The 14,446-nt window shown below is 46.5% G+C and overlaps 1 protein-coding gene across 1 annotated transcript in view; it reads left to right on the forward strand.

Moving 5' to 3' along the window:
- Window positions 1-6,756, forward strand: part of LOC101991725 (multidrug and toxin extrusion protein 2) — a 40,412-nt gene extending 33,656 nt beyond the window's left edge. The window contains exons 13-17 of the mRNA XM_005349919.3: window positions 363-432; window positions 1,332-1,464; window positions 4,809-4,903; window positions 6,061-6,115; window positions 6,367-6,756. Of these exons, the coding sequence (XP_005349976.1) occupies window positions 363-432; window positions 1,332-1,464; window positions 4,809-4,903; window positions 6,061-6,115; window positions 6,367-6,599 (586 nt within the window). The 3' untranslated portion in view covers window positions 6,600-6,756. The remainder of the gene's footprint in view (window positions 1-362; window positions 433-1,331; window positions 1,465-4,808; window positions 4,904-6,060; window positions 6,116-6,366) is intronic.
- The last annotated feature ends 7,690 nt before the right edge of the window (window positions 6,757-14,446 follow it).

Below are 14,446 nucleotides of genomic sequence, written 5' to 3' on the forward strand. Positions count from 1 at the left end.
CACAACCATCTGTAATGAGGTCTGGTGCCCTCTTCTGGCCTGCAGACATACACACAGGCAGAATATTGTATACATAATAAATAAATAAATAAATATTTTTAAAAAATGTAATGTTTGCCCTGGATTTTAGACTTGTGATTAAAAAAAAATAGTGAGTGCACGTGAACACATGCTTGTGAATGTGTGTGCCACAGTACGTGTGGGGAGGTGAGGGGGCCACTTATGAAAGTTGATTCTCCTTTCACCACGTGAATCCTGGGGCTGGAACGCAGGTCATCAGCTTAGCTGAAAGCACCTTTATCCACAGAGCCATCTCACCCAGGGGTGTCTAAGTCACTGACTGCTGTCCTCTTCCCAAACAGGGACATCATTTCCCTTGTGAGCCAAGTGATGCCCATTTTTGCTCCCTTTCACCTGTTTGATGCACTTGCAGTAAGTATGCAGCGGTTTCACTCTGATATCTGAAAATCGCGTGTCTGTGACTTAATGCTTGCATGTCTGCCAAGGGTCCTTGCCTGGCTCCCATCTCACGGAATGCCAGCCATGACATGGTGACTGCTGGATCCGTCCAGGCAGGCGGGGTCCTGGTGAGCTAACTCTGACCTCTAGGTCTCTCCCTGGGCTGGTCTTCTGTGGACCTGTTGCTGCTTAAAGACCCTTTGGCCAGAACTAACCCAGGAGGCTTATTCTTAGTAAGAGCCGTTATTCTTTGTGGCGTGATTTACAAGCATCACTGATGCTTGGCTTTCCTTCCTGTGGGGTTTCCTCCACTTCCTCCACATCGCTCTGGAGGTGGGTGCCCATGGGTGGGCACAGCAGTGGTGCTATCCTAGTGACAGAATCGACGACCAAAAGCAACTTGAGGAGGACAGGGTTTATTTGATTTACTCATCAGGATCCAGCATTAAGGAAGCCAGGCAGGAACTCAAGCAAAGATTGTGGAGGAAGGCTGCTTATTGCCTTGCTCCCCTTGACCCTGCTGCCCAGGGTTGGCACCGCCCACAGTGGGCTGGTCCCTCACATATCAATCATTAATCAAGACAACACCCACAGATACGCCCACAGGCCAGTGTGATGGGAGAAACTCCTCTTCCTAGGTTCTCTCTCCTTAGGGACTCTAGTTTGGGTCGGTGGACAGTGCCCAGTACACGGCCTGACAGCTCTGGAGCAGAAGCTGCTGCGCTCCTTGCGGTCTTTGAGACAGGACGGTTTCCTTCATCTGTGACACCTGCTTTGGGCAGGGTGCTCTGTGGGGCAGCGGCACTGTACTCTGAACTTGATGTGATGAGCTGTGCCAGCCTGCAATGCTGCTGTCTGTTTCCTCCCTGCAGGGCACCTGTGGCGGGGTCCTGAGAGGTACAGGAAAGCAGAAGATAGGTGCTATCCTGAACGCCATCGGTTACTACGGGTTTGGTTTCCCCATCGGAGTGTCTCTGATGTTTGCTGCTAAACTTGGGATAATAGGTATGCGTTTGACTCCTTAGCGATTCACCCAGATCTCACTGTTGTAGTCAAATCATTCACTTGAGGTGTAAAGCGGCTGGCTGGAAAGCTGGTCTGTGGGAAGGGAGGCATTCCTGCACGATGCCTGCTGCACCAGGAATGAGGCCTGGCAGTGGCAGTGGAACTGAACTTTTGGTTCTCATGCTTTCGTGATGCTCCTAGTGTTTCTCCACTAAAGGGCATGATGGATCTGGGACTGCAATGTGCACGTGTGCATATGACTTTAAGTCATGCCCAAAGAAGTGTTTGCGGAGAGCTGTGAGGTGATTTAGTGGGTGGAAGCACTAGCCATGAGCTCATGACCTCGTCCAGTCCCTGGAATCCACTGTGAAAGCAGAGAACTAATTCCCAAAAGGTGTCGTCTGACATAGTACATGTACCTACACTCTCACACACACATCGTACACCCATATATGGTTACATACACACATAATCACATACACACACCACTATTCATACATAATCATAAACATACAACCATAACACACAATTACATATACACTTAATCACAAACACAATTATGTATATACAATCATACATAATTACATACACAAATAATAAATTAAAATTGAAAAGAATTGACTGTAGAATCTCTTTTATGGAGTGTTTTTAACAAAAATGTCTGAAGATTTGACAAATGCTGTTTTGGTGGAAACAATTCGGTAATTTTTACCCTTAGATGGACTATGAAGGTGGGGATACTGTCTTCCTTATGACCATCCTGATTAGGATATGCTAATTGAGCTATTTATGTGACTGTGGAAACTCACTGTAGTTTCACTTTTTGTGTATTTTTGTTGGGTGTGCTTGCTTGAGCCCATGGCCTGGCGTGAGCTAGTCAAGTGTTCTGGCTCTGAGACACTCCCTTGTTAGAGCCTACTACTACTACTAATATTGCCTATATACAATGCTTACTTCATAAATAAGGTCCAAACTTTTTGTATGCCCCAATGCAAGATAAATAAGATTTATCTATTTTTGTAAGCATTAAATGGAATTCTTCCATGGAGCTGTTTAACCTAGGATTTTTAAAGAATTTTTTGCACCTGAGAGCAGCTCAGTTTCTGTTTAGACTTTTTCTTCTGTCAACATAAATAAACTATGTAATTATTAGAAGTGCTTTATTGAGGATCAAAACCTGTAGAATTGTGCCAAGCAATTTAAAAGCTGTTTTGAGTATATATTCATGTTTTTATTTTCTATATGTTTCTACATAATAAAGCATTTCTAATAATTACATAGTTTATTCATGTTGACACAATAAAAGGTCCAAACAGAAAACGAGCTGCTCTCAGTTTAAAGTAGCAATGAATTTTCTTTCCTATTAAAAGTAGTGCAGTTGGATCTGGGGATACCTATCATGCATGATGCCCTGGGCTACATCCTCAGAACTGGTTCTTAAAGTCTAGTTAGAGAACGGCATGACTGCCCCAATATGAGTGAAAATCACTCTTCCCACTCTTTGCCCAAGCAGCACATTTTTTATCATGTATCAAATTTTATTTCTCCCATTTCTTTGCAAAACTCAAAATGGCAGCTGGCAGAGGAGCCGTGTTGCGTCTTCATTCCTCTGGGGGGCGCTTGATTGGTTCCTGTTTACAAAACACAGGGGGAGGAGCATCCAACATATACACACCACTCACATGGTCCTGAATAAAGTCACATCTAAGGATGTACACCGCCACCCCAGCTACATCTCGGCTGTAGGGATTACCCCAGCCTCCGCCTAGTGTCTGCAGGAGTAAGTGTGAGAATCGATGTCAGCAAATGACTCGGGAGACGAAGTCCCAACTTAAAGTGTATTTCAACTGCACAGAGGGCTCTGCTGGGACTGTTGACTTTTGTTTTTTTTTTTTTTTTTTTTTTTTTTTTGTTTTTTTTTTTGGTTTTTCCAGACAGGGTTTCTCTGTGGCTTTGGAGCCTGTCCTGGAACTAGCTCTTGTAGACCAGGCTGGTCTCGAACTCACAGAGATCCGCCTGCCTCTGCCTCCTGAGTGCTGGGATTAAAGGCGTGCGCCACCACCGCCCGGCTGGGACTGTTGACTTTCAAGTGATTAAAAATAGGTTCTTCTGGAGAGATGGCTCTAGGGTTAAGAGCAGTTGCTGGTCTTACAGGGGACCCTGGTCTGGCTCCCAGCACCTATATGGCCACTCAAGCCGGATCTAGCACCCTCTTCTGTCTTCTCTGGGCACTGCACACAAGTGATGCAGTTACATGCAGGCAAAACACTGATACACATAAAATAAAAATGAGGAGAAACATACATATTTTTTATGTAACTCTCTTGGAGTTTTAATATTTTTTAAGATTTATTTATTTAATATGTGTACCCGAGTGTATCTGTGTACAGTGCCTGGGGATGCCAGAGGAGGGCATCAAATCTCTTGAAATGGGAGTTACAGACAGTTGTGGGACTCAAATCTGGATCCTCTGCAAGAGCAGGAAGTGTTCTTAACCCCTGAGCCATCCCTGCATCCCCAAACGCTCCATAGTTTTCATGTAAAGTTAAAGGAATGTATTCCAAGTGAGCTCCTTCTTTCCTTCCTCTGTCTGCTTCCCTCTTTCTTTCCTCCTTCCTTCCTTCCCTCTTCTTCCTCTGCCTCCTCTTCCTTCTCCCCACTTTCACTCTGTATCCCAGACTGACTTGGAATTCACTATAAATCCTGGAAAAGCCTCAAACCTTTAACTTCCTGCTTCAGCCTCTTAAATGCTGGAATTGTCAGCATGAGCTGCCATGCCAGGCATCAAAGCAAGCTTTTGAAAATACCAGATCTCACACCCATCCATGCAGACACCAGTCCGAAACCCCTTCGTGGGTCCCAATTACCATGGACAGACAAATAGTAACCCTTGGATATTCCTGTGGCTCACGTGTCCTCCATGGTCTTCCGTCTACCTTGTGGCTTCCTACCTGGCCTCTCTGCGCACGAGGCTCCCGAGCTGGCCTCTTCCGGTAGCATGCTCCTCCTGCCTCAGTTTGTACAGCTGGCCTGCACCCTCCCTAGGCTGGTTCAGGTCTCTACCTCAGAAGACACCTGGCCACTCACTCGGACGGCGCTGCGGGCCATCGCTAATGACCAGAGAGTCACATACCTAGCACTCTTTATATTTCTAGTGTGTTTCTTTGCTCATCGTCTGTCCTTCAATGTCTCTAAAAGCTCGATGACAGACTGCGGTCTATCCAATTTTTTTGAGAAGTTAATTTAACTGAATTTTTGCTCAACTGACTGGGAATTAGCAGGGAAGAATTTTAATGATTACTGAAACGGAACTGATGGCCCTGTTGCTCATTTTGTGCCCACAGGCCTCTGGTCTGGACTGGTAGTCTGTGTTTTCTCCCAAGCCGTCTCCTATTTAATCTACATCAGGAAGACGAACTGGAATAGAGTGGCAGAGCAGGTAACGATCTCTGTGTTGTTTTAAAATGCATCAACACTTGATCCCGTGGTTGGCAAGGCATCTTTTGGGGTGAAGTGATAAATAAGATCCCACCAGTTTCAAGACAAACAGTGCATCATGAACCACGTTGGCTACGTGGGGAGGCCAAAGGGAGACAGAAAGATGGTTTCTCCTAGATAGAGTTGCTGGTGTCTCCTGACCACAGGACTCAGCCCAGAAAACTGAAATTGGCAACAGTATATGTTTGTTTTTCTATAAAATAGTGTTAGAAAATAGTTTCCTGTTTATGCCAATTAGCTCTTCTAAATGCTTCAATTAAAAACCTTTTTTTTTTTTGGTCCATTCTTACAAAGTTAATTTTTTTTTTTAAAGACTAAATGTTTGTGATTTGTGGGGCACATGGGCAGGGGTGGTGACCTACATGAGTGTGTGAGCAGAGATGGCTCATCTCACTGTGGGGAGGCCTAATGTAAGACACGGTGGGTGGCCAAGAGGGAGAACTCTTAATCAGGGGGGAACTCAGGAATTCTGGCTGTTGCCTTTTAGTTCCATGATCCCTCTGGCTTTGCCTAATGATGATGTATTGTGTTTTTCTTAAGTTCACGTTGGTTTGTTGAGGGAATGGACTATGTAGAATATTGACTTGGGGGCTGGAGAGATGGCTCGGTAGTTAAGAGAGTTGACCGCTCTTGCAGAGAATTCCTCTTTGGTTCCCAGCATCCATATGGCAGTTCACAACTGCCTGTAACTCCAGTTCCAGGGGATTCAGTGCCCACTTCTGGCCTCCATGGATACTGCATAACCTGGCCCACAGGCATACAAGCAGTCAACCCCACCATACCCATAATTAAGCCTTAGGAAAAAATTGCTATTGAGTTGGTCAATAAACTAGCTTTTAGATGGTGATGTCGTTGACTGTTAGATTTGGTCCTTTTATCCGTATTTGGAGACACTAAAGGAATAAATGCAAACATGGTAAGCTGCCAGCGGAGCACTGGGAGATTAGTCATTTTCTGGTGTGACCGACGTTCTCATGGCCAGGAAAGGCTGTGTCCAGTATTATTGCCTTTCAGCTCTAGCTTTAAATCGAAGTTTTAACAAAAAGCTACAGCTGGACTCCATCTCTACTTCATTTACTCATGTAGCCTTGTTTTTAGGCACAAGTTCGAGCTGGGCTAAAAAGCGGCAAAGAGACGATACCCACCCCAGCAGGTAATGGGCCACTCTCTTTACGGTTCTGTTTCTGCTCTAAGTATGAAGCTCGGTTGTCCAGAGAAGTCGAGTCTGTGAGTTCGGGCTCTCGTGACAGTAACGATTGTCTCTGCCATAACTTGCCAGACCAACTCTAAACTCTCCTGTTAAATGTTTCTTATGTAATTTCATATATACTAACTGACGATTGAGGGTCATTTTTGTTAATACCACAGTGACAAAGTGAATGTCCCACTGCCCTCTTCAAACAGATCTGTCCATCTTGGAAAGAGACGCTATCGATGGAGTGATTTTGCCAGACATCGTCAGACCGGAGGTCCAGACGGGCCCGTTGGTAGTAGAAGAAAGCCAGCATGCAGTGCCCACCATCGGGGAGATCTTGACAGGGAGACAGCTGATCGTCTACCGTGGCATGGCCCTGGCTGTTTCCATTGCCGTCCTCATAGCGGGAATCGTAGTGCGAGTTCTCAATGATCGTGGCTAAGATAGGCTTCTCACTGGTCTGTGGACTGGTGATAATTGTGTACCACGTCCTGAACATGGGCGGGAGCTTGTCGTTGAAACAGAAGCCTTCTCTTAACTGTGGGTAGAAGGGCTGCCAGCAAGCATCCTTGGTTACACTGAGAGACCACCCCACTCTACTGCAGGTCAAGAAGATGCAGTACGCTTGCCTAGTGTGTGCAAGGCCTCTGTTGGATGGTCAGCACTAGGGTTTGCAGGGGGGGGGGATGGTCAGCACCAGGGTTTGTGGGTGGGGTGGGGGGAGAACGAACAAACGAATGAATGGCTGTCCAAACTGGGGGGCGTGCTAGGGATAGAGTGCACAGACATCAGCACCTGCTAGGCAAGTGCTCCACCACTGAGCACTCCCACATCCCGGAAGCCCTGCCTTTAAGGATGCTTTCACATTATCATGGTTTCCAAATATGTCAGCTTGATTTTCCCTACTGGAAATGTACCTTAACCACCCATGCATCCCCCGCTGCCGAATCCTCACGGTGAGTGAATGTCAGGTACCCCTTCTCCCTGTTTGGGTGCCACAGAAGCACTTATAAAATAAATACCTAAGATTTACAAGGCACGCTGAGAATATTTGAGGACATGATGTTATTATAAATGGCAGCTTTGGGGTTTTACCTTTAAACAATTTTCATACTAATTAGGAAAGATATGGATTCTTGTTTTGTTTTGCTTTTGTTTTTGTTGGTCCTTGACTCCCACAATGCTTTGGTTTGGTTTCACTTTCCAGGACAGACATTTTTATAGCTTAATCTAAAAAATTTGGTCAATCCTAAGATAATTTTTTTAAAACTATATACTAAAAGTGAAACAATACAAAAACAAAAGCAAAGAGCACCAGGCATTTCCTAACACAAAGCTCCCGAGTTACCCACAGTGGAGTACAGAGTCCTGCAGTTTTAGGCAGCTGCCTTGACTGTACCATAAACCTGGTGAGATTGGCAGACACAGAGAAAACATTTTATTTGTTTTGGAATCTTCATCCGTGGTCAGCTGCTGGGTTGTCTTGGGGAGTCTGTGATGGAGCAGAGAGGCTCCCTTCGTGACCTGGAGACAATGGAAAAGAAAGAGGCTGGGCTCTGGCTATCCATCCCATGGCCAGGCTGCCAGGGACTGGACATCCTCCCGTTAGACTCCACCTCTTAAAGGTTCTCAGTCTCCCACGAGCGCTGTACTGGAGACTAAGCCTTTAACACACGGTCCTTAGTGAACACTTCGCTTATTTGATTTGCTATCTTAAGGATGAGAAGACAACCCAGGATCATCAACTCTCTCTGAAGAGCTGATAAAGAAACCCATAATAAATGGTGAGTTTATAAGGATAAAAACTTACATCCCCAAAGAGACAATAGAAAATATTAGGACCACATCCCAGAGTAGAATGCTGTAGGATAAAACATTTTGAGGTAAATTCAGACTGCATACAATGCACCATCTCTGAGCGAGGACCTCAGCGACATTCAGTTCAAGGGTGCGGTCATAACTCTCACCTAGTGTAGTAATAATAGGAGCGGGGCTGCGTCCCCAGCACCCCGCTGCCCGCAAGGCTAGCTTTACCCGAAATAATTACACGGACACTGTATTCTTTTAATCGCTGCTTGTCCCATTCTCTTCTAGGCTAATTCTCACATATTAATTTAGCCCATTTCTAATCATCTGTGTATAGCACCTCAAGGTGCGCTTACCGGGAAGATTCTAGCCTACATCCATCCTGGGTCAGAGCTTCATCGCATGTGCCTCAGAGAGCAGAGCTCTCGCCTCTGCCCGCAAGAGTGGAGCATCGTGTCTCTCTGAGGCCTCTGCCCCCGAGAGGAGAGCTGTCGAGTCTGACCTCACTTCCTCTTCCGCCCAGCATTCTGCTCCGTTCACTCCTCCCACCTACGTTCTAACCTATCAGGGCAAGCAGCTTCTTTATTTAATCAACCAATGACCTTCCTCCATCAACCTAGTTGTAAAGCATTTCATCGCCCCCTCCCCAAAACTCGTGTTTATCAAGAGGGCACTCAAGTCCCTTTCCTCCAGCCCCCAGCAAACACCAGCCTGCTTTCTGTGTCTGTGGATTTACCGCTGGAGTACTGAAGGACCACATCGGAGGCTTTGACTCTGCTTCTTGAGACTCCTCCCCAGAGCCACGCCCATCTGGCCCTTCCTTTCCTGGCTGAGAGATACATCTCCGCTGCTTCCCTCTCAGCTGGTGTGATCGTTCACGTACAGGGTCTCTGTATACACTCCTGTCTCACTCCTTCTGAATACATCCTGGGAATGGGTCGAGTTATACTGCGGTTCTGCAGGTTTTAGGGGCACTACAGCAGGACAGACTGGGATACTAGGGGGATGTGGGAAAGAGAAAGGACCCACGCTCCAGAGCTTGCCAGTAGAGAAGCAAGAACCCCAGCATTTACTGTGAATGCTGCCAACATAAAGATAATATTTCTTTCACATTTAGCTATTGAGATGTCAATGATCAGGTTTAAAGCCAGAATGCATGTGATCTTGAGTAGGGCCTCACTTTTCTCCTAGATCAGCAGTTCTCAACCTGTAGGTCACGACCCTTTCATAGGGGTTGCATATCAGATAGTCACATTACAATTCATAACAGCAGGAAAATTATAGTTATGAAGTAGCAATGAAAATAATTTTATGCTTGGGGGTTACCACAACATGAGGGACTGTATTAAAAGGTTTCAGCGTTAGGAAGGTTGAGAACCAGTACCCTAGATATTTTCTGGGAATCACAAATAATGCTGTTTTCATTTTCTGTGGAGACAGCCTGCCTTCCTGCACCCCTGTGATCTACACTTGAACATCACAGACTGTAAAATCCTGTCGAGTGGCCCTGGGGACTGTCTGGTGGTCTCACTCAGGTTCCTTAGCAACTCTGAGAAGATAATAGCTTCAAAACCCAGCACTTGTGAGGCAGACGCAGGTGGATCTCTGTGAGTTTGAAGTAAGCTTTGTGAGTTCTAGGGCAGCCAAGGCTACACTGGGAGACCCTGTGTCTCAGAAACAGTGAAGACAAAACCCCTGCTAAAATGGCTACAGGATTGTTGTAAAAGACTGTGGAGGAGGGCGAGTCCCTTCAAGAAACCTGCATGCATGCTTGTGGGCCCGTCTCACTTTTGGAAGGCCTCTCTTCCTCTTAATCCTTATGCTTAAATTCTTTCTTAAAGTGCCTTTTAATAAACCCAGCCTTCCTTTATACTAATTTGTCTTCAAAGTCTCCTACATTGAGGACAAAGGCCTGGCCCTAGAGTCAGATGGTGTTCTTCAGGAGTGGGACTGGATTAGCTGCGCATGTGTATTGCGAACCCCAGGGCAATAACTGTACAAGGAAAAGGTGAGCTGACTGGTATGCCAAGAAAAAAGAGCGTCTCAAAAAAATTGCTCAGTTAAAACCAGGAGGGCAGAGGCAGAAAAAAGAAAAAAGCAGAATAACAAACAGAAAAGGTAACAAATATTACTTCATCTCAGCAGTGAGGAACACTGACTGCTCCTGCAGAGGACCCAGGTTCGATTCCCAGCACCCACACAGTGGCTCACAACTGTCTCTAACTGCAGTTCTAGGGCATCTGAGCCATCTTCAGGGCCCTGGTAAGAAGTTCAGTTTAAACATAGAGCAATGAGTAACTATTCGGGCCTGATCGAAGTGTAGCCCGGCCGTTATCCCTGCACCAGCTCCCGTCTCGTCTGTCAGGTGGCCTGAGAAGAAATCAGACCTGTGTGAGATCTTGCTGGGAATGAGTTCCTCTTCTGGTTGGCACCAGGATTCAGCCTTTTTATCTTCCCAGCATGAGACCCCTAGGTAAATTTTGATTTCTTGGTATCTGAATTAACGTTCTCTAAGGGAAGAGAATTGATAGAATGTGTATGTGTGTTTGTGGTATGTGTGTGGTGTGTATGTGTGTGTGTGTGGTGTGTGTGTGTGTGTGGTATGTATGTGTGTGTGGTGTGTATGTGTGTATGTTATGTATGTATGTGTGTGGTGTGTATGTGTGTATGTTATGTATGTATGTGTGTGTATGTTATGTATGTATGATATGTAGGTGTGTATGTGGTGTGTGTGTGTGTGGTGTGTATGTGTGTATTATGTATGTATGTGTGTGTGGTGTATATGTATGTGGTATGTACGTGTATTATGTATGTATTTGTGTGGTGTGTGTTATGTATGTATGTGTGTGGTGTGTATGTGTGTGTGTGTGAGTGTTATGTATTTGTGTGGTGTATGTGTGTATACATATATTGGCTTCATCATCCGTGTAGTCTAGCAATGGCCACCTTACACTGGAGAGGCCGAGAACCGGAAGTTGCTCAGTCCATGAGGCTGTCCATCTCAGCTGACCCACCCTGGCCCTGAAAGCTTGGAGGATTCCTGGAGAGCTGCACTTCAGTCTACACTGAAATATCAAAGAACTCGGTTCTAATATTGGAGAAAATATCGTGGCAATAGGAGAGATGAACTTGCCATGGAGAGTGAGGGCGAACAGTTTCCTTCTCCCACATCCTGTTCCCCAGCTGCGAAAGAAAGGTGCTACTCTCATTTAGAGTGTGTCCACCTGCTTCAAACACTCAGGAAAACCCCTCACAGGAGGGCTGAGCACCCTGTGTTTATTCCAGACGCAGTCAGGTTGACAACCTTTAGAGGGCTTGTTGTCTCAACAGTCAGGTCTCCAAAGAGATCAACAAGACCAATGTCCTTCCTGTCAGGCCATTCCTCTCTCCCTCACCCCTTTTCCATGCATGCCACTGTTCTCAGAGCAGAGGGAGCTGAGTGTTTGCACCTGCTGTTTTCCTTCTGCCAGGTGTCCTGGCCAGAGAGACTTGTCTTTCTCTAGGATGGTGAGTCCTCCCTCACAGTTGGCTTGCGGCCATTTTCAGCTTGCGAGTAGCCCTTCAAGGTCAGCACCCTGAACAACCAGACAGGTTAAGCTCGAGAGTTAGGCTGAGAAGGCCGTTCCCTTAGGGATGCCCAGAAAGAAAGCAAGTCTCGGGAGTCAATGTGGGCAGACCAGGGTGTGCTCCTTGCACACAGGATGTCTGTCGCCCTAAGCGAATCCTTCGGCACTGTAACTTTAACAAAACCCACAAAGGGTCTTACATTGTCCTCTCTGACTTACCCCACCATGTATTAAAAGTGAAAAAAAACTAGTCTAAGTTTGATCCTCAGAATCTTAGAACAACAACAACAAAAAAAACCCCACATTTTTCCTTTATAAGAAAACTCAGCCTTTATCATGTTTCTGAATGGGAACACTGGCTGCCTAATGGCACTCTGAGCTATAGCTGTCTCCTGCAGTTAGACTGCTCTTGTAACTTAGGAAAGGATTCTGAGATTTGCATGAGAACCCGCGTCCCTCACGAGAGTCTCACTCTCCAGTAAACTCAGCCCCAGAGGACATTTTTGATAGCGCCTCCTTCACACAAAGCTCCACTCAGCCTCCAGCCTTTCCAATGCCAGCCATGTCTTCTCTTAATAACTCTGCTCCCGTCTTCTCTCAGACCTCTCTTCCCCTTGTTCTTCCCCTTCGCTCGTCTCCATCCACAAAGCTTTCTCTAACCACTCCTCAAGAGGGTCCAGTGGCTCTTGGGTGTCCATAACACTAACTCTCCTGTTCCGTGATGGCTGTGCACTTTCTGGGGCCTGCTAGCTGGCCTCCCCCCATAATCTCTGCTATAGGCCCCCACGTCAGCCAACAAGCTTCTCCTCAGTCAGGGATACTCAGTTCCAGGAAACTCACTGACAGCCACATTTTCCCTCAAGGGTCCTAACGTCCTTTAAAGGCTGAGGAAACGCAGCCTCATGGTAAACTTCTGATCACTGGGCTATTGAAATAGTCCTCATAATGCTCCATGCAAAGCCCCATCTGGGCAGTAAAGAAGTCAAATGGAACCCACAGACTATTGCAGGACCTGAAGATCATAAATGAGGTGTTCTGGTCCGCCCTATAATCCCAAATCTTTACACCTTTTGGAAATAGATATCCCCCAATGCCTCCTGGCTCACAATGTTAGGTTAAGGATGGTTCTTAACATCTCACATCCTCCTAGACCCAGTTCCCATCAGCTGTAGAATACTGAACCCCCAACACCCAGGTTACTCAGCAGCTTTTCTGGATTGTCTTATCTCAGGGCTTTTGAAATAGTCCCACTTCTGATAGGCACTAGCCAAAAACGTGTCCTCTCTTACCAACCCTCCCCTCCCCACCTCATGCTCCCAGGAGTAGCCCCCTTCAGTATGTAGCTAACTAAGGAATCAAGGACAAAGAAAAAAACCTACTTCAGATCAAACATCACAAGTGTGCCTTGTGTGGTCAGGTTTTTCCTCCAAAGGCCCAAATCTCTCAACAAAAGGTCCAATTCCTGGGCCTTATATTAATCAGAGGCAAAATAAGCCTTTTCCATCAAACTATAGACGTTCCAAACTACTAGGAACTATACAGAACTATACAAAATGTGGACATGGCAAGGCTTTGCAGGATTGAGATTCTCTAGCTTAGGCCGTATAGCTACACTTTCTGAGGCCTTGCAGTCTGTCCAACCGTGTGGTGAAGTTTGCATGCTTCCCATGACAGCTGTCAGTCTGGTCCAGTTCATCCCACAACAGCTGTGGGCATGACCCAGCAAAAAGACCACACACTTACTTAAAATGTCATTAAGTTTTTTCCAATTTTTTCCCCAACCTGATGACACAGTTCTCAAGGGAGAACTTTGTAGATGACAGCATCAAGTCAATGTCAAAAGGTTGGACACATCTATGAGGGACAAGAGGAGTTATCTATTGGATGGATCTCTGGAATGGCACAGGCCCCGGGCCTCCTAAAGCGGACACTCCTTTTGGTCCCATTGCTAGCTCTTCCTAATCGTGCATCTTTTCTCTGTGTATACGTAATCAAAGGGGGGAGGGGACTTGACCCAAACCTGGGGCCTCCCTAGCACCCAGTAGCTTCTCTCTATGAGTCACTAGTTTTGGTGGCACTGGGATGGCTTTTTCCCATCAGGAGACTGTCAACTGTGGTTCTCTTGTTGAGACAGCAGCTACATTAACCCTGGGACTGACTGGGAAGAGTCACTTCCTTCACTAGGTCCTTGAAGCTGCTAGATCGCAGATGTTCTAGTTAGTAAATACCAGACTCAGGCTGGGGATGTAGCTCAGCTGGCAGAGGGCTTCCTTAGGATGCATGAAGCCCTAGATTCATCCCCTGGCACTGCATACATTGGATGTAGAGAGGCATGCGCCTGTAATCTCAGCACTCATGGGTGGTGGCAAGAGGATCAGACATTCAAACTCAACCCAGAGTCTGGCTACTCTTCCATCTTGGGGGGGATGGGGTGATGTGCTACAAACATCCACTACAGCCTTAGGGAATGGCTGTTAGTTAGAGAAGTCTGGGGGTAGGGCCTGGCCACTCTGCACATCTTGAGGGGTCAGACCTAGCCACCAGAGTAGTTTGGGGGTAAAGCCTGGCAGCTGGAGGACTCCAGGGGTGGGGTCTATAAGGGAAGTCTCTGAGCTAGGCAGGGAAAACTGGCTTCAGCTGCCAGATTCTGTGTAAACAGCCAACACCTACCAGAAATGATCTGGCTTTCGCCTCAGTTGCAATGGTGCGCTACAGTGCCCACCATTTGACATTTCTCTGCATGACCACCGAGCTCCATCATCTGGACAAACAGACATCTTTGCTTCCGGTCAAGGCTGCCTCCATTCCCAAGGTTACTCTCCTTCATCCTTAGCACACCTCTGGAAACCCAGCATGCTCACAGTACCAAGAAGGATGGTTGCAGAGTCTGGGAAACAAGCTGTTGCTTCCCTCATCC

The sequence above is a fragment of the Microtus ochrogaster genome, chromosome 7 (genome assembly GCF_000317375.1).
Source record: "Microtus ochrogaster isolate Prairie Vole_2 chromosome 7, MicOch1.0, whole genome shotgun sequence".
In the NCBI taxonomy this organism is placed as follows: Eukaryota; Metazoa; Chordata; class Mammalia; order Rodentia; family Cricetidae; genus Microtus; species Microtus ochrogaster.